This window comes from Pseudorasbora parva, chromosome 11 (assembly GCF_024679245.1).
Source record: "Pseudorasbora parva isolate DD20220531a chromosome 11, ASM2467924v1, whole genome shotgun sequence".
In the NCBI taxonomy this organism is placed as follows: Eukaryota; Metazoa; Chordata; class Actinopteri; order Cypriniformes; family Gobionidae; genus Pseudorasbora; species Pseudorasbora parva.
The window spans coordinates 41,807,981-41,829,696 of record NC_090182.1 but is presented as its reverse complement, the minus strand read 5'-3'; the positions used below and the strand labels follow the sequence as shown (position 1 = coordinate 41,829,696).

Genomic DNA, 21,716 nt, shown 5'->3' with positions numbered 1-21,716 from the left:
CCCTATATAACAACTAACTGCCAAAACGAGGGAGAAATGCGGAAAACATTTAAAAGGTCTAATGCTATTTTCAATACATTTAAAGGGGTACTTCAGCACTGGGAAGATGAACCTGTATTTAAACTGGGTCATCAATGCAGTAGAAATGTGAAATTATTTTTGAATTTGGTGTCTTCTAGACTGAGAAAAGACAGAAAATGTATTTTTGTCCCATGGGGATGAAAGACTACAATTCCCAGAATGCTTCGCTGCCCTGTGAGGCCATTCCCAACGCCACCAACTTCATTACTGTGACTGAGTTAGAGAACAGAGAAGACACTACAATTAAAAACTGAAGGTGTCTGTTCTATATAATGAGTGAGTCGCCGCGCACTAAGCACTAACTGCACGAGTGATGAGAGCTGAGGTAATCGCAACTACACTCGCGGCATACATTCACAACGCAAGTTCAGTCTGGTGCGTTTCAGTTCATGCCTTTGCAAGCTTAACTTTCATAGAAATGAATTTGAGAAGTTAAAAGACTTACATTGCTCACCATAGCTCCGTTTAAATGATCCTGTAGCTGACAGCTGAGCTCTCCCTGCGAGCTGAGTGTGATCTCCATCCCCCATGCGCGGGTTCAAAACATGCGGAAATGGCTCCCTCTGCTGGCTGTAGTCTTTAGCCTTTGGGCAAACATTCCTCCTATGATGCAAAAATCGTCAATTTGCATCATAGGAGGAATTTTTCCAGAAATAAAATGCATAAATTTCTCGTCTCAGGGGGATATGAGGGGGGAAAGCACAATCATTTGAATATACTCCAGGGTTTCTACTGATACAAAGCCATATGCTAATCGCTGAAGTAACCCTTTAAGAGCTCTACAGTCTCTAAAAAACGAAACATGTCAGTTTAACACAGAAAGAATTAAGACTTTTGCCCATCCTTTGAATTTTCAGTCTACATCATTGTCTTGTGTATCAGAATAATCAATCGTGCCATCGCGTGTCACGGCTGTATCAGTTTCCTTATTTGCATATATATTTCATTTGAAGTTTCATAACTTTCATAACTTCATAAATTTCTGCCCTAAAAAGGCAAAAGGCAATAACTTAATTTTCGGTCGAAAATTTGTTATTGATATATTTAGGACATTTAAGAGCTCCTTTACCATGTGAATAAGTATCTTGAATCATTTCTGTTGTTTTATTGAGAAAATAACGGGTTGTCTTAAGAGTAACTTCCAAAAGCCCAGGAGAAAAACCAAGGCAGAACACCACAGCACCAGTTACTTTGCCTTTGTTTTATAAGGCTCAAATTGATTTAGCTCTGCTATTGTTTAGCCGTTGTTTAGAAGTTACTGTGTCGGCCTGGAGATACGGTATTCTGCCTTTGTTTTACTGTCCTTTAAAGTTTGCTGTGTTTAAATTACAGTGTAGCCTGTGTCATACATCTGTCACTGAAGCACCTCTGACACACACGATACCTGAATAAAAGTATAGCTAAATCAAATTGTTGAGTCGTTGTTTTTACTAATCATGTTTAAGGATGGTTGAGGTGGCCTAGACATCAAGCTCAAGGTAAGAAATTGTGTAACACAAAAGATGCATTAGACTAACAAATTAGATGGCTCGCAATCTGCTTCGTTTAGCTAGCTAGTAGCCTATAGCTTAAATAGGCTGGTCAGCTATTCAATGAATAGGCTACCAAACTGCCAAAAAAAGCAATTGTAAATCATCCAAAATAAATGTCATGATCACTAGATTTCATACAGGTGTTACTATAATGATTTTGTAAATGGTGATCAGCAACCAAATATTGATAATGTGGAAGTTACTGCCATTTGCCTGGGTGTGACTTCTCACTTTTTGCAGCAAATACAAGGCAGAGTGCAGTAAGCTGGAGAATAAGATTTTTTTTTTCTTTTTATGTAGATAATTTTCATTACTAAAACATTTAATTGCCAAATTGTCAGTGTCCTACCTATAATTCATTTGGCTGGGCAACTAAAAAGCTTTAAAGTATTTTTTCTCAGTTCCACACTGCAGCGAGTTAAGGCCGTTCGCCATTTGTAGGCAGAAGTGCTCAGTGCTCTTCACAGGCATTTCAACATTTCATCGGATAAAAACCATCATCAAATACACTTCACTGCCCGGTCTTCACTACAACCCATCAAAATAAACATTTGGTTTCACTTGAAATGATGATAAATATATTACTATTACAGTAAAAATGTACTTTTCAAAGTAATAATAATAATAATAAGAGTTAATTAAAACAGTATTATTGAAGAATATCATGCAGCATCAGAATTTTTCATCCAAGTTTTATTTTAAATGATAAACCTTTGCTGTGCAGCATTTTGTTTGCCAATTTTTTTTTTTCTTTTGATTACATATTTAAAGAATAATTTTCAAGTGTTGTCCATTTATTTGATTCCACAGTTTTTGGTAATAAAATTGCAATAAATAATTAAACAATCCAAAACGAAGAGAAAAAAAAGAAATCTTTTTTAAAGAAATTTTTAAATTGTTAAGTTTTATGAATTCAATTGATGAGACATGCGTTTATTGGAATTTGGAAAATAAATTAGTTTGATTTCATATTGCCATAAATGTGACAATACATGGCGGGACTGGATTTTATCCTCTGAACTGACTAGATCAGGAAAAGTGGGCAGGGGCTCAAGTTCACCTGAAGAGCATCTCAATGAATCACAAGAAAAAAAAAATGTTATTGCTCTTATTGCGGCAACCATTATTGCATTTACTTGAACCGGCATACTTACTTCATTAACTACCGGCAAGACATCACAAATCAGGCATAAACATAAGCGCGGATATACATCCAAACACGGATAGAAATGAAATGGAAAGGGCAGTGTTGATTGATGTCTCAGACCTCCTGAGGTATACAGACAGAAAACTTTTCACAGCTTGTTATGTAGATTCAATCATTCACTTCTTTCATGTCGCATGCTGAACAGAGACAGCTGAGAGCCGAGTCCCTGTCACCACAGGGTGGGATTCCTTCAAACGTACAGCCTTTCATCACGTCCCAATCACACACCGCTACATAAACAAGCCGAAAACACACACACACAAAAAATAAATGACAGAAGCGTTTGAGATCAATACAGACGCTCCCTGCGGGAGAACAGTTTGAGAGGGAGGGTGTGAGCTTCAGGAACGAGACTGATTGATTGAATTGCCGTCAGCGCGCGGCGCAGCATGATGGCCTGAACGTTTAGCTCATACATCAGCGAGTGACTCGTGCCAGGGCTCATCTCAACTGTCACGAGGTCCTGGAGAAGACACAGACAATGCCACACAAGGTTCCTGCTGCCTAATATTATGACCTCTATGGCCGATTTAAATCATACACAAACTGATGTAAAGTTTTGTTTATCTTGTATCTAAATATGTCCAAATGCTGGAAAAGACCTAACAGGAATAATGTAAGGGAGTCGAGGTCAACAGAGGTGCTGTGCTTCCAGTACTGTAGAATACCTCTTGTTAAAACTACACACACACACAAACGCCCGCGTACAAGTACTCAGACAACCCGGATTCTCCACACCACCTCATTTATCAGAAAAACTGAGAGATCTGTCCTCATCTGGCAGCGTGTGTGCAGTTGTAGTCATTACCAGAAGGAAGACACACACACACACATGCCCACAAACCGAAGCAATGAGCCAGACGGGGCTGCCAACCTTTGCAGAGTGCTTCTCCCACACACGCTGCTTACTGTATTGCAGCTTCCCTTGTCTTTTGTCTCAATCGTGTTAAGGTGAGAGGCAGCTGCCTCATCTGCACCTCCCCTCCTCAACGCCAATCAATAGTGTTTCACGCCACACTTCTCAAGTACCACTTTACTGCAGGCTAATGGTGCCGAAGGGTTACAGCAAAGCAGCGTGACTCACTGCATATATCATGCCACTTGCTACATCCTCAAACATAAAAATAAAAACATCTGCTGGCTGATATCACCCCTGATTTATGTCTCAGCAGCTGGCTTACAGAAAATACTGTTGGGTGCAGAAACCATATTTTCATTTCATTTTTAATTGTCAAAATATTCCAGTTTATCAAATCCACAGCCAAGCAGTTAGCATATGATCTGATGTAAGAGTGGCGCAACATTTATTTCCCAATTAATACATTTACAAGTGACTCAAAAAGAAATAAAAAAGGTAAAAAGTTACAATTTTAAGATTCTCTTTTTTTAACCCTTACGCACAGTGAAATAAAACAAAAACAAAGATATAACTAGTGTATTGGCTCAATATTGTTATTATTATTATTTTAAATCTGTGGTTATCTTTGTTTTCTAAAATAATGTGTGTCCAGCATGCATCATTTCCTGATCAGTGTTGTTATTGTTAACTCAAACTACATTATATTGCCAAAAGTATTGGGCCACACCCCCAAATTATTGACTGCAGTCGTTCCAATCCCTTCCATGGCCACGGTGTAATAAATCAATCACTGGGCATGCAGACGCTTCTACAAACATTTGTGAAAGAATGGGTCGCTCTCAGGAGATCAGCAAATTCAAGCGTGGTACTGTGAGGTTGCCACCTGTGCAATTAGTCCATTCGTGAAATTTCCTCACTACTAAATATTCCACAGTCAACTGTTAGTCGTATTATAACAAAATGGAAGCAATTGGGAACAACAGCAACTTAACCACGAAGTGGTAGGTCCCATAAAATCACAGAGCGGGGTCAGCGCATGCTGTGTGCACAGAACTCGACTTTCTGCAGAGTCAATAGCTACAGACCTCCAAACTTTGTTTGGCCTTTAGGTGAGCTCAAGAACAGTGCATAGAGAGCTTTATGGAATGGGTTTCCATGGCTGAGCAGCTCATCCAATCCTGACATCAAGTGCAAGCATTGGATGCAGTGGTGTAAAGCACGAGTCTGGGTTTGGAGGTTGCCAGGAGAACGATACTTGCCTACCCACATTGTGCCAATTGTAATATTTGGTGGAGGGGGGATTATGGTGTTGGGTTGTTTTTCAGGGGTTGGGCTTGGCCGCTCAGTTCAAGTGAAAGAAACTCTTAATGCTTTAGCATACCAAGACATTTTGGACAATTTTATGCTCCTAACTTTGTGGTAACAGTTTGGGGATGGCCCCTTCCTGTTCCAACATTACTGCACACGAGTGCACAAAGCAAGGTCCATAAAGACATAGATGAGCGAGTTTGGTGTGAGGGAACTTGACTGGCCTGCACAGAGTCTTGACCTTAACCCGATAGAACACCTTTGGGATGAATTAGAGCGGAGACTGAGAGCCAGGCCTTCTCGTCCAACATCAGTGCCTGACCTCACAAATGTGCTTCTAGAAGAATGGTCAAAAATTCCCATAAACACATCCTACACCTTGTCCAAAGCCTTCCCAGAAAGAATGAAAGCTGTTAGAGCTGCAAAGGCTGGGCCAACTCCATATTAAACCCTACGTATTAAGAATGGGATGTCATTAAAGTTGCATGTAAGTTGCATGTGCATGTAAAGGCAGTATTGTGTATTTTAGTTTTGATAACTGAATGAAGGAATGAATGAATTAGATTTAAAATCAATAGTTAAAAGTTTAAGATGAAGCACAAACCACAAATTCTGGTATTACTATCATTTTGTCCCCACAACATAAAAAGCATATGAACACACGCACGCACGCACGCACGCACGCACGCACGCACGCACACACGCACACACACACACACACACACACACACACACACACACACACACACACACACACACACACACACACACAGTTAAGCCAGTTAAGCAAATTTTCTAAAAACAATTAGATTCAAATTATCAGTTATTTTTATTTATTAGTGTAGCGTGGGTTGGTTAACAGTAGAAACAATGAGATGTGTGTGTGTGTGTGTGTGTGTGTGTGTGTGTGTGTGTGTGTGTGTGTGTGTGTGTGTGTTTGTGTGTGTGTGTCCTTGTTTATATTAAATTGTGGGCACCAAATGTCCCCATAAGGTTTGTAAAACCTGAGATCAGCCAGCGGTCCCCACTTTTCAAAAGGCTTATCAATCATACAGGATGAGTTTTTTTGACAAAGTAAAAATGCAGAATGTTTTCTGTGATGAGTAGGTTTAGGGAAAGGGGCAGTGTAGGGTGGATAGTATGTACAGTTTTACATAAAAACCATTACCTCTATGGAGAGTCCCCACAAAGATAGTGAACCAGACGTATGTGTGTGTCACATAACACCTGACAAGACCATGACAACAGCGTCTCCACCAGCAACAAGACACAAATAAACCTCTGCATCTGGCAGCAATTCTCAGCTGTAAGCCAGTTGTTCAGGTGCCTTGGCGATTAATAGACTCAATGTCAGCGTATTCCACCTGCACCGCATATTGTTGCACAGAATTCCATTGAAATATGAAAGCAATGTCTTCCCATAATTCATTAAGACACAAAACCATTGTGGCATGTCATTAGCAAAGCTGAAAAGGGAATCAATTGCTACACAGTGTTGGCTTATTACCCACTGATATATCAGAGGTAAGTAGTTCAGATAGATCAAAACAGAGGTAGCATTAGGCTATTATTTTGGTAATGTATGTATTCTGTTGTTGTGCAATTTAAGAGAAAAACTACAACCCCAAGGCTGTTAAAAAGTTATAACAACTCATCAATTACGAAGTTAAAGTGCATTTATGAGGCAAAAAAGCTTCAAGGCTAAAACAAAGACAAATAAATTAAAGCAAAAGCGAAAATGTCAGGGATAAAAAGGAAAAGAGAAGATGGTCCAAAAATAAACCTGGGTGTTTCGTAACACGGAAACAAGTTCTGAATGAAATAATTAGACACCTCATTTTTGCCACCAAATGTATGATTTGGATTCCAGGTTGTTGAAAGTTGGCTCAGTATCCAGTTTATTTGGACCAGCTTAATATATAATTAATAAATATAATAATTAATAATAATATTAATTAATAAGTATGATTAATTATAGATGTATATATTTTCTACTGGTGTTCAAAAGGCGTAGTTGTGTGTTTTATATTGTGTAAGTTTCCAGCTAACTCATGTTATCACTCTTACTGGAATACTTTTACTATCAGCTGTGGGGCGCTATTCCATAAAACTGTCTTTATTGATGCAGATTGTCTGTCGTTCTTACTACTTGGAGTAAAAATAAAGGATGGAGCAAGATTTGTTTTACAAACTTTACTGTTACATGAGTCATTCACGTTAGTGCTGGGCTACCGTATGCGCTGTTATTGATACAGTTCCCGCATATGCACTTCAATAAGTTAGAAATATACACATGGGTTTGTTGATGGACTCTTGTTAATGCTGAGGAATTACAGATGCAACATCTCATGATGTAACTCTGAATGAGTAGAGTATCACTGAGAAACATCCTGCTCATGTCATCCTTGCGATGGGTTGAATAACTACTTCTTCCAATGTTTCATCATTGCACTCAGATTGATATGTGACCCTGGGCCTGGACCACAAAACTAGTCATAATGTTCAATGCATCATCTGAAAACTGAATAAATACGCTTTTCATCGATGTATGGTTTGTTAGGATGGGATAATATTTGAAAATTTGGAATCTGAGGGTGCAAAAAAGTCTAAAAATTAAGAAAAATTGCCTTTAAAGTTGAGTCCAAATGAAGTCCTTAACAATGCATATTACTAATAATAATACTCTTTTGACATATTTACGGTAGGAAATGTACAACATATCTTCATGGAATATGATCTTTACTTAAAGGTGCACTATGCAACTTTCCGTCCACTTGAGGTCGTCTATTCAAATCAAAGGTGTAGTTTGATGACGCAAAGTTTGAGCGCAGCATCTTGGGACACGTGGTCTTCACCGCACAGCCGGTGGAAAATAGGACTCGGGCAGAAATCACGTTCATGGCTGCAGTTATTAACGTTACTGTAGTATGAAGCAGAGCAGGACAGTGTTGTGGAGCTGAGCATGGTTGCTGGAGCGATAGTTAAACAAATACCCCCCTCGCGAGCACCGGGACTTTTATTATGACGGGACGGGACACATTTGCCGGGCGCCTGCAATATTTCCGCTCTTCCTGTTATGATTATGAAGTAATGCAGCTCTGTTTTAGCCTAGAAATCTAGACGCACCCTAGCGGCAGCAAATTTAATTTTCCCGCAAGTGTCGTCTAGGAACTCAGATTCCAGACCAAACATCTTGATGTGGGTCTGGCTTGTCAGGCTAGCTCTGTTTATCATATTAGATACATTTAAGTGTGTTTAAAATGATGTTATGACGTTACTCTGTGCGTTCACTTGTTCACACTGCTAAGAGTAAAGCGCTCCTGCCAAATAAAACCCGAAACCCAAGGTTACGCAGATATGACGCAATTGACAGGCGACTCCCTCAAACGCTATGCTGAAACGTCCCGGTCCTTAGTTAAAATAGCAACATCTGGGATATTGTAGGTACTCAACTGAACAAAATATATAACACTGGCCTAGTGGATTTTGGATATTTTACTGCAAAAATCCTACATAGTGCACCTTTAACATCCTAATGATTTTTGAATTATAATTTTGACACACACAATGCATTGTTGACTACTGCCACAAATACACCTGTGCAACTTATGACTGTTTTTGTTGTCCAGGGTCTCATAGGGTAAAAATCGACATCATTGTTACTGTCTGTACAATTGCTGATTTTTAGGAAGCCTCGGTAGTTGAAATACAGTTATGGTAATGTGCGTTTAGCTTCTGAAACACATGCTAAAAGCGGTAGACCAATCACAACAAACTGGGCCATCTGGCCAATCAGAGCAGAGTAGCTCATGGAGAGGTGGGATTTAGAGAGACCGATTCATCCCTCGAGTCATTTAAGAATCATTAAAAAAATTGGGTGATGTGCAATGTATATTATGAGAAAATAAAAGTGTGTTTTAAACTTTGATGCACGTAAACCTGTTGTAGGAGACCTCAAAACAAAATTAGGAGCCTTTAAAAACGTGTTACTCGTTTCTTTGATATCATTTGTGAAATTTACGACCAATTTCCGAGTGAAATTAAATAGGCTAAAAGCAGCTCCAGTTAAAGTGACAGAGTCCAGGTTGAGCCGTAAACAACCTGCCAACTGTCCTGTACGATACTGGAGATTCTCACCCACTCGCTCTCTGCAGTGCATCCGTTATCCAGTAACATCAACACCAGTGGGGCGGGTGGAAGAGGGTGGGGGGTTTGGTCTTCTAATGGAGTGCCAGCGCTAATGAGATGAATCTATCCATTATAATGCTTTAACGAGAGTAAATCTGCATGGCTGGTAATTAGTCCACGCCCCTGCATTAGCTCCACTCCTCGGAGGAGCGACTCTGTCTTGTGTTGCCAGAGGACATCAGAGCGGCTGAATGCATTATGCACCAGATGCTGTGAATTTTCATCATTTAGATGTGTTTCCATCAGGGAGCGGATTGATCAGGCACGGTCATGGCGGATAAGAGCACGGCATAATGACAGGCCGGGAAGGAAAACTGCTGGCGTTGTTCAAAAACAAACCCCATTAAGCAGCTCCCAGTTGCTAAGCAGACACGTACGGCACAACTATTTAGAGCGGCTGTGAAGCGATGGAAGAGCCGAGGCATTGTGAGATTCGAGACAACAGTCATGACAGTCTCATGACTCAGCAAGCATAATCAAGGGCTTAACAAATCAGACAGGTGCTAATTGCACCGTGCAACTGAGATGCAAACGGTAGACTTCTCACTGAGTGAGCCAATATTAGTGTTGTGCATACTACAAATGCCTTATTTTCGGTCTTTTGGTGCTTTTATTTAAAGATTAGAAAGAGTAAAAAAAGGACATTCATGAGTCAGATCAGAACATTGTTTAGTTAAGCCACCACTCCAACATACTACAGCGATCTGTTTTTAGCTTTTTGCCAGTTTTATTTAGAGGAGGGTAGAGAGAGTAATGAGATGACTGAAATCAGAGAATGTTTGCCAGAGAATGTATTAAGTCAGTATTGTATTTATTACAGAGTCAAATTATAACTCATATTGTCTGCATGAGAAAATATGAAAAAGCCACGGCTCAAACACGCAGGCCTGGTTTCACAGACAGGGCTTAGATTAAGACAGGGTTAGGCCTTAGTTTAATCAGGACGTTTAGAAACAGGCCTTAGAAACAAACATAACTAGTGTACATCTTGAGACAAAACTATTGCACTGATATATTTTAAGATTTGTCAGTGCAAGTAACTTTCAGTTAAAACTGGTCAAACAGGCATTTTAGTCTGGGACTAGGTTTAAAAGGACAGTTCACCCAAACATTTATCACCCTCAAGCCATCCTAGGTGTAAATGACATTCTTCTTTCAGAAGTTATATAAAAAAAAACAAAGAAAAAAACAACGTCCTGGCTCTTCCAAGATTTATAAAGTCAGTGAATGGCAGCCCAAAATTAGAAGCCCAAAAAAGTGCATACATCCATAAAAAAGTACTCCATATGGCTCTGAGGGGTTAATAAAGGCCTTCTGAAGCGATGCGTTTGTGTAGGAAAAATATTCATATTTAACATGTTATATAGTACAAAAATCTAGCTTCCGGCGGACTGCCCTCCATATTCAACTTATGAAAAAAGTGTAACTGGCGCTATGATGATGTTGGACATAGCACAAACCTCTTGAACTGCGAGAGGCGTTACACTTTCTGCATAAGTTAAAAACGGAAGGGGTTACCGCTATTTATAACATGTTCAATATGGATATTTTTCTTACACAAACCCATCGATTCACTTCATAGAGCCTTTATTAACCCCCTGGAGCCTTTAAAGGTCCACTATGTAGGATTTTTGCAGTAAAATACCCCAAAACCACCATGCCAGTGTTATATATTTTGTTCAGTTGAGTTCTTACAATATCCCAAATGTTTCCAACTATTTGTAAATTCTGAGAAAATTGCTATTTTAACCAATGAGCCGGGACGTCTGAGGGAGTCGCCTGTCAATTGCGTCATATCTGCGTTACCCTCGGTTTCCTTTTTATTTTGAAAACGATACGAAACGAAACGCTTTGTAAATGGACTGCATTTATATAGCGCTTTTATCCAAAGCGCTTTACATTTTGCCTCACATTCACCCATTCATACACCGACGGCGATGTCTGCCATGTAAGGCGCCATCCAGCTCGTCGGGAGCAGCTGGGGTTAGGTGTCTTGCTCATGGACACCTCGACACTTGGTCAGGTGGAACCGGGGATTGAACCACCAACCTTCTGGTTTGTAGACAACCTACATGAACCACTTAGCCACTGCCGCCCCCGCTTTACTCTTAGAAGTGTGAACAAGTGTCACAGCAGCCGCTGAGCGAACCCACAGAGTAACGTCATAACATCACTTAAATGTGTCTAATATGATGATTTTAAACACACTTAAATGTGTCTAATATGATAAACAGAGCTGCGTTACCTTATACTCAAAACCTGAAAAACCGAAATGGCGCCGGCGAAGTGTCCCGTCATAATAAAAGTCCTGCTGCTCGTGAGCTGTGTTTCTGTAACAAATCTCTCCAGCGGCCTTGCTCAGCTCCTCAACACTCGGCCCTGCTCTGCTTCACACTACAGTAATGTTAATAACCGCATCCACGAACATGACTTCTGTCCCGATTCTTTTCCACCAGATGTGAGGGGACCACATATCTCAAGATTCTGCGCTCAAACTTGCCGTCATCAAACTACGCCTTTGTTTTGAATAGGCGCCCTCTAGCGGATGGAAAAGTTACAAAGTGCAGCTTTAAATTTAGGGCTGCCACTCACTGCCATTAAAAAGCTTGGCTTAGCCAGGACATTTTTTTTATATAACCCCGATTGTATTCGTCTGAGAGAAGAATGCATTATACACCTAGGAGGGCTTGAGGTTGAGTAAATTACCAAATAAATTAAAATAAATTGACCCCGTTAAGCCTTGTCTGTGAAGCCAGGGAACAGTTTGTAGTCTTTTGTCACTTATTTAGAAGAGCAATAAGAGGAGTAAGGGGCAGCAGAGCAGACAAGAAATTATTAAAAGGCAAGATGGATGTCAGATTCAAATCCACATCATCTGAATGAGCACTACAGCTCACTGCTAAGTCACAGCACGGACATACAACAACATCTTAAAAGCCCTTCTTCAACCTCAGCAGAACAATAAAACCTTTTTTTTAAGTAGTTTTTTTTTGTATTTTTTATTATTGTCTAAAACCCATTGCCACCCTGATTTCTATTTCAGCAGCCGGACTCTGGAGTGTTTAAATATTCGGTGTATGGTGAATACAGCTCATCTAAGCCATTCTCAAATGACGTCCTTGCACTAAAGAAAAAAAAGGGTTATGAAATGGGCAGATTAGATTAACGCTAGCCAGCTTTGATCTAAAGCTCTCTGGCTAGCTTTGATCTGCACAAGCAGCTCTTCACCATGACCAGAACACAATATGAGCCCATTTCACTTCCATTTGTATCTATTCTATGGTCATATATGACGATGACAAGCTCTGCTCACTGTCACTTGCTGCCATTTATCCCTAATCAGAGTCACTTCAAGTCATGAATGGCAGTAGTGTTCCTGCGGGAAAAATGACCATCAAGGGACAAGAGATCAGAGCGGCAGACTTCAAATGGAAATTATATTTACATAGAACAGCATGTGCAAATACATGATGGCTGACATTTACAATTATCAATTGACTTGACAGACTCTTAAAAAGCTGCAGTAAGCAATTTCAAAAAAATAAAATAAAATAAAAACTTGTTGAAAGTGGATCAGACTGAGCACCACAACACACTTGTAACCAATCAGCAGTATGGGGCGTGTCCACTCATGATTGGGGATGAGAGAAAGGGTATAAAAATAAAACGTCACAAAAAACGGAAATCCAAGAGGCATGGTGGTATGGCGAAAAATACAGATTGCACTTTATCTTAAAATGCTAAACAGGAAACAGACTGCCTAATTAGCATGAACAATTAATCTAAACCAATTAAGTCTCCTAGACAACCAGAAACACAAAGTAGCCTTTTCAAGATCCATTTCTTTCAGCTAATCATAATTCAATTAATTAGTAGACCATTAACATTAATATGACTATGAATAGGTTTTTCATTTGAGTCCACCTGTGTAAGAGAGGTTTGTAATATTCCCTGGGCGTCACTTTCCAGGTGTTATTTTGAAGGTCATCAGCAGCAGACAGAGTCACTCTTCATGACTGGCATATATCTACCGGCTCCCTGACTCTCCTTTGCGGTTCGAAAATTCAGACCGCAAGGTGATAGTCATAATTATTACCAGATAAAAGCATAACTTCTTGCAACTCTTCTACATAAAATAGGAATTGCTTGTTTATGTTGTCACTCGTTATATTTAGTGTTGTTTTCAATGCATGCATTAATTCGATTTTTTATTTTATTACTCTCATAAATGTCAAATTATGATATCAAAGCGTCTAGAAAAGTGGAAATATCCTGAGGTTTCTGTTCTGATGGTTTAATGAAGGCGATAATTTGAAGTGAACACCTCACAAAATGCAGAAGTCCACGAGGCATTCACCTCCCACATTCAAAGGTCAAGGAAAGAGCAACGGCAGAAATAACGATGTGAATGTAATTAACGACCGTAGGGCTTGATGAGTGTGAATGAGCGTGATCTGAGGCAGAGAGGAAATCATTAAACGTACCTGGGGGAAGGTTGGGTCTCTTCCTCTTTTTGCTGTTTTCTGTTCCGTTTTCCAGAGGACAGTCAGGAAGCAGAGGACCATTGGAGCTGTTGAATTGCAATGGTTCGTTGTTCGTGGCAGGGTCGAAGGGCAGCGGATTCAGACCTGTGGAGGGAGAGAATAAAGAACTTGGTAAGTTTGCATGCTCTTTAAACATAGTCTTGCTTGGCCTGACTAAAGTATGGTTTGCATAGTAACTTGTTATGGCCAAAGAACATTGTAATGGGCTGCTTGACCGACATCATGACCAACCACCTTTTCTATTTTTTAACAAGTGATTTAGTGCTGGGAAGATATGAGGGTACAGTGGAATATATTTTTAAAGACAGGTTGGAAATCATGTGATTAATCCCAGTTATTATATTCTACTGGCAGCTCTAGTTTTTAACATTATAAAATAAAACATTTTTATTATATGATTACAATATTACTCTAATAGCAGAGAGAACATAGATATACAGTCAACTTAATACAAACATTTATTCTGTAGAAAATATCAAAATAATTTAGTACAGTGACAAAACAAAAGCCATTCAAATTTGGAAACATTATATGATGTTTAACAAACTATACACTACTGTTTAAAAGTTTGGAACTGGTAAGATATATGCTTTTGGTCAAATATATATTATATATTTGTTCATATTATTTATATACTGTATTCATATACAGTAGTTTAATATTTTTAATTGATGCTGATTTAGAACTCAAAAAACATTTATAATATTTCTTATTATTATCAATGTTGGAAATGACTGTGCTGCTTACTATTTTCATGTATACGTATAAATGTATATATATATATATATATATATATATATATATATATATATATATATATATATATATATATATATATATATATATATATATATGTAAATGTCTTTACAGTCACATTTTTACTAATTTAATCTGCCCTTGCTAATTAAAAGTATTGATTTCTTTAAGATAAAAAAAAACCCTTCCTGACCCTGACATTTTAAATGGTAGTGTATATGTATTGTATTTGTTGTTTATAAATGGGTCTTTATATATTAAATCACCTCTTGCATACCTTGCATATTTTGGGGCCCTTGGCATAATTTTTTTTTTGAAAAACTCTGTTCTAGTACATCATTTTTACTTGGTACTAGAGCCCGACCGCTATGGGTTTTGGGGGGCCGATGCCGATATTAGGGAGTAAAAAAAGTCTGATATCGATATATCGTCTGATATCCTTTATGTGAATTATAGTAGCTACAGTTCCAGTCAAAAGTTTGGACACACAATCAAATTGGTGAGTCCAAACTTTTGACTGGTACTGTTTATGTAATACAATATAACATAAAAAACGGTGACTGGCAAATGTTATGTTTATGTTCACAAAATGGTCTCGGGCCGAGTTCAATAACAAACTTGTAGCCAATCAGCAATAAGGGGTGTGTCTACTAATGATGGTGAGGAGAGAGGCTCAGTGCACGTCATTATTCAAAACACACGACACACATGACGCCGGACATTAGCTGAGAACTAATATATGCTGGCTTTTGCTTGAATATGCTCGTGTGATGTTCGCATGTTTGTCCATTTGTGATCGTATTGTGTCTCACTTCAGCGATGATAAAGACCCGTTCATTTCCACACCGTATGGAGCATCTAAATCTCCTCACTGTCTGTTTCAAGCGTCAGCTCACAAAACGTGTCCGACAAGTCTATATAACCCTAATACGGTCATAATTGTAATATGTGTTGTGCTCGTTTGAGTTGATCGTGTACTATCGAGTTGTTCATTAGAATGATTTGTGTTTTTGTGATGGAAGGAGTGACTTTTTCATTGACTATTTTACCTGGATTAGTAACACACAGATTCTGCCATAGGCGTTGCCTGGGTTAGGTATGTGTGGGGAGCTTTCAAAATAGGGCCGAGAGCCTTTTGGGCGTAGGGGCGTGTTTGTTTTGGTGATATGAAATATCAACAACGGTTCCCAGAAACCCCACCTTTAAGATATAACCATCTATGTCTGTGATGATACTTGACAAGACAGACATTTTGATGTAATTTTGTGTGAACATTTGTGCACTGTGAGACACACGGGCGCGTTCATAGCAGACCGATAAATCCGTCAGGCTCTACTTGGCACTACAAAACCTCTTGCATACTGCGAAAAACCTCTTGCATTAAAATTTTACAACATATGACTAGTTCTTCCCTTGAATTTCTTGCTTTGCTTTATCAGCAGAAGGTTTCCTAAGAATGTTCTTTAACAGAGCTCCTGCAAAATTAAATGTGCAATATGTATCAGAGATGCACGGTCAAAGGAGAGTCAGTGGACAAGCAGTCTCAACTAACCAAAAGTGTGTGTGTGTGTGTCTGAGGTGGGGACAGAGTAAAAGTTTCTGATGTTTCAGTCTAGGCTGCTAGAGAATGATTCATGAAGTGAGGACAGAAATGGCCCTTAAAGACTAATTTAATGGTGCAGCTTCATTTCAATGATAGCATATTTCTCCTCTGAAAGCCACAAAGAAAGGATTAAACACACACACACACACACACACACACACACACACACACACACACACACACACACACACACACACACACACACACACACACACACACACACACACACACACACACACACACACACACACACACACAGTCTCATTCTTTATTAACCCCTCTGTGAATTCCATTACAGAAATCGACTGCAGATTCTGATGCTAAATTAGGAAATGTTCTCGAGACAGCAATCAATACCTAAGAACTCCCTCCATTTCTGGTCTAGACATCCGTTCTAGAGAAAGACAACAAAAAAGACCATGAATTCAATAATAAAAATGACAACACTGCCAAGATCCCAGAAGCTAAAAAGATATATAATTCCATAGAAAGTTATAGCAATAACACCAGTAAGTCCGCATCTTCCTATCCCAGTATACGGCGCGCATTACGTGCTGTTTAGAATACAGAGTGATGTCTGAGATATGCATGTTGTTCTGTTCTCATGAAATATTCATCTCGCCTCTCGGTTTACATTGTTTTGCTTGGCATTATTTGCCTGAAGGTTACAGAAGTACAGGGCTGGGGGGCTGTCACTGCATTTCCCATATGATGAGAGAGATAAAGAGTGAGAGAGAGACAGAAAAAGAGACTGACACCCAGTTCAGAGGTCACGACTCAAACCCCTGCGCTATAATCTGCCACATCTGCCCTCTGCAGTGCGCAATGACAGTAAGCGACCTCTCCAACATCTCGCTGCTTGTGTGGATGAGAGAGCAAAGGCAAGATTGTAGAAAAACCAAGTGCAACGGAGTGAGAAAAAGCAGATAAGTCAAGTAGGATATGGAATTTGAGACAGAAGAGCAGCACTGCAGAAAGACAGCACGGGAAGAGATCGAAAAACAGGATGGCTGAGGACTAATTTAAACAGCGCTGAACTAGCCCTTCAAACTCGTCTGATGCTGCATCATGTGCAGGAGTGAGAAGTTCTTGGCATGTAACGATCTGTTAATGAAACAAGAGGAAGACGTTCTGTAATTATTCATTCATTCCAGATCAAGGCTCGGCGGTATACTGAATATTTATACAGTTTTGGCTGATGATTTCATTGACGACATAAATGGTCGTCTGGTGAAGATGGTGACAGATTTAGGATGGTGTTTTTGGGTTGAAAACACAGATTCAACAATTAGTCTGCATCATTACTCTTACAGTAGGCCTGCATGGATGCATTTGAAACTTATATTCATCAAAGGCCCCGTTTACACTAGTGCGTTTCCCGATCCTTTCCCATCCTCGTCTACACTGGCGTTTCAGAAACGATCTCTGTCTACACTTCACAAGTGTAAACGACTGCCACTTGAGCATGTAGACAGCTGCAGTATTATACAACTACACAACGGAGCTGCTAATAATGACTAACAGAGTCGGCAAAGAATGCAGTTCCGTCTCTGTGCCATTGTTTATATGGTCGTCGAGGCTGGTATGTTACAGAGCTGTTGAGAGAGACGGCTCTGGGCGGCGTTTCCCAAAAGCATTGTAATACAATAGCCGCTAACACACTCAGAAAAAAAGCTACAGTGCTGTCACCGGGGCGGTACCCTAACTGTGCGTCAAAGTGGCCGGAAGTCATTTATTTTCATTGGGAGTCGACGGCAAGCTCCGGCGAGAGCGGCGCATATTGGACTATTTGTGCGTCAAGGAGAGTTGAAATCAGCTCAACTTTATGGTAATGAGCTATGATGCGGTTCGGCGGCAACCAATTGGAATGTAAAAGTGCTCTGCTTCAGAGAAATCCAGAGAATGCAGGCCTGTAAAATTTGGATCCGACCACATCAGTTCCCAAGCAAAATGAAGGAGAAGTTCATCATTGCTGTGTGGGTTTTCACACACAGTAAGGTAAGTGAAACGGTACACCTTTGTACCTAAATGGTACATATCAATACTTTTAAGAGTGTGTATTAGTAACTTTTCGGTTTTGTACCTTAGGGTACCGCCCCAGTGACAGTGATGTACCTTTTTTTCTGACAGTGAACGGTCTCTACGATCAACTTAGGCGTACAACGCTATTGTGAAACGCAGCCCTGGTCTGTTATTGTCATGCTCCGGTAGCGTAATGTGAGGAGCCACGCCGTAGTTTTCAAACTAAAACAGGGTCTGCAGCGTTTTCAAAAGCTTTCGAGGTTCGAAAAAAACAGAGTAGTGTAGACGACAGGCGTAACCGTAGCAAAAGTGTACGGTTTCCACAAAAACATCAAGCAGCATAATTATTTTGAACACTGTTAATAACAAGAAATGTTTTTGAGCACCACATTAGCATATTAACCTGATTTCTGAATCATGTGATGTGATGTATAAGCTGCGTTCACGCCATTCTCATAAGTATCGTAATTACTGTTCACGTCTTTTGGCAGGAAATTATGCATTTCTATGGTAACACACTCAAAGTTTATCTGCAGCAGTCAGGTGGTACAGCGGCCATTATGAGTTGAAATCTTGTAATTACTGTAATTAGGACCTGGCGTGAACACACCGACAGGGGTCGGGCAATGAAACTGAAACACCTGGTTTTAGACCACAATAATTGATTAGTAAGGTGTAGTACAGCAATATAGTCTCAGTTCATCTTGGGAATGACAGATACAAGTCCTGCACAGTGGCCAAAAGGATTATGACTGAGCCATTCCTCTTCCAGAACAGCAGCCAGGGCAGCTGTGATTTTAGCCAGAGAGATGCGCACCAACACCAACAAATTGTCCTCTTCAATGTCCCCCATAATGTTGTGTGGATTGCAAAATTGTATGTACAGCTGTGCAGCTATGTTTTATATATATAATGTGAACATAAAACAATCCTCACATAAGCCAAATTATACACTATATTAGTTATCAAATAATAAACAGTAATGTGGAAAAAAGAACCTTATGCATCCACTGATTGTGAAAAGCAAATACATAACAATTAGGGGTGTTTGAGTCCAGGTTTTTTGGAGTCGACTCCGACTCTCGACTCCCACTCGACTCCTTTTACTTTACATCAAAACAGGGTCAGACATAAAACAAAAATGGCACTCGTTAAAGGAGCTTGGACAGGAGAATTTAAGAAACTAAAAATGAATACAATACATATGATGATGTACACTTACTGATATATTTACTGCATTAAAGCTGGCTGGAGGTGTGTATAATTACAAACTAAAGAACCTATGGATGTTATGTATTTCCAAAGTGAGCTACAGTAAATGTAGGATAAATGTACGTGACAAAGTTTCTGCGACAGCTCTCTGACACGGTGTAATACGTCAGTGTCCGAATTTTCATTCACATTTGCCATGCACTATATAGGGGTTAGGGGATCAGTAAACAAGAGAGCGATTTTGGACACAGCAACAGAGTCGACACCCATCATTAATTAATATTAAGATATACATTACGACACTACTCTAAGCTGTCTGGACCAGATTAAGTATCTGCTGGTTGTTCTGCTACACACACACACACACACACACACACACACACACACACACACACACACACACACACACACACACACACACACACACACACACACACACACACACACACACACACACACACACACACAACACACAACACACAACACACAACACACAACACACAACACACACACACACAACACACACACACACACACACACACACACACACACAAAGAAGTAGTCTGTCAAGTACATTAAGAGAGATTTGAATCCACAGGCAAGCAAATGAAGACGGGCCAAGAGTTGCCCAGTTATGGGGTCCGTGGCCCATGCATGACCCCTAACAGCTCTCCAGGCATATATATCTTGATTGATGTTTCTTAAGCACATGTTGGACTTATTCTGTTCATACGCACTAAGAGGAAAGCTCCATCCATGACTAAAAAAAAAATGGGAGCATAAATACTAACCATGTAGACACAAGCTATATTATGGAAAAGCAGGAAAAAGTCGATAAATGAAAAAAAGCATACAGCTCTATTGAGTAAGAACGAAAGGTAACAGAAGCTAAATTCAATCTAAAGATCTGTACAGCTGATCTAAAGCAGCATCCCAAAAAAGACAGAGGAAAATAGATGAGGAGAGACATACAAAAAGGGAATTAGGTTGCTTTCTTGCTCTGACACTGTACTCTTACTGCAGATGCAAATGCTTCAATAGAGCCGCTGATGAGATTTAAATGAGCATTAGTGTTCCTGCTCCTGACGGCCACAGAGGAGAAAGACTGATGCAGATCACATACTCAGTGCAGAAGCAGGAGAACTTGCACAACACTCTCTTATCTTAGAGAGAGAGAGAGAGAGAGAGAGAGAGAGAGAGAGAGAGAGAGAGAGAGAGAGAGAGAGAGAGAGAGAGAGAGAGAGAGAGATGAAGTGGAAGATGAGGAGCGATGGATGTGACGGGGGAAAACTTTCCAGCATGTGGAATATCGAGCAATTGCGAGTAGGGGACTCGCAGGCAGCCGGCGGCCTCTGACACCAAATGAGACTCATGCATTTATGGATGTGTTGAGGCAACGGATTTGATGAATGTTTCTCTATCTGTAACCTAAGACAAGTGATTCACTAATGTGTTTACAGAGGAATTTTAAATGTCTCACAGCATCCAGAGGCAGAATAGGGTACTTCACATCAGGTGTGGCGTGATGAATCCGCTCATTTGGCCTCTTCATCTCATTCTTTGGTCCTCAATCACGATGTACACAGTGCTTTAGAGGAACGCCACTTTCCCACCTCACCATCGGGCCCTCTGGGTCTTGATTTGGGAGAGGACTGTTGTGTGCTTATAAACAAGACAAGACAAACTGTTTGAGGGAGGAACATAATCGCTTCTGTGCTCTTCTACCCACAATGCAACAGGGACATGTCACTGTGTAAAGCAGGGAAAGTTTTCTTCTTTATTCTGTTTACTGTCTCGCTTACAAGTTCCCACAAAATCTTAGAGCACATCAGGGACCGAACCCTCTGACTTGTGTGGATACAATAAATAAAGCAATTCTTTGTGTTTTCCCTCATGAGGGTTTAAGTTACTGTGAAACAAAGGTTTCCAAACTCTGTCAGAATTTGTTATGATACCTTCGTAATGTCTTGTGGTACGATAGTAGCGAAAATATCACAATGCCAAATATTTCTCATATACTCAGAAAAATATCGTACAAAAGCTGTTAGGTTTGGATATATACCTTAAAAGTACTGTGGTGATAATCAAGATTTTAATGTTGTTTATATGTCAAGATCATTGCTGAGTATTTTCTCTTTAAAATGACAGTTAACCAAAGTTTGAAATCGCTGGTGTTTCTGACGTCACAAACTACCTTGTAACAAATCATATCAATGTGTGATCATCAACAAGTGGGTCTCTGAGCTGTGTCTGTCTGTCTGTCTGTCTGTCAGCCTGATGTCTGTCTGTCAGCTGTCTGTCTGACTGTCAGCCTGATGTCTGTCTGTCTGTCTTTCTGTCTGACAGCCTGATGACTGTCTCTCTGTCAGTCTGTCAGCCTGATGTCTGTCTGTCTGCTGTCTGT

The 21,716-nt window shown here is 39.9% G+C and overlaps 1 protein-coding gene across 7 annotated transcripts in view; it reads right to left on the bottom strand.

Annotated features, from left to right (window-relative positions):
• The window catches only part of enox2 (ecto-NOX disulfide-thiol exchanger 2), a 360,733-nt gene that overhangs the window by 160,004 nt on the left and 179,013 nt on the right, over window positions 1-21,716 (bottom strand). For 6 of the 7 annotated variants that reach the window (XM_067457977.1, XM_067457978.1, XM_067457979.1 and 3 more), the window contains one exon: window positions 13,660-13,803. In XM_067457977.1, the coding sequence (XP_067314078.1) occupies window positions 13,660-13,803 (144 nt within the window). Of the gene's footprint in view, window positions 1-13,659; window positions 13,804-20,792; window positions 20,975-21,716 lie in introns of all 7 variants that reach the window. The other variant, XM_067457983.1, reaches the window with a different exon arrangement.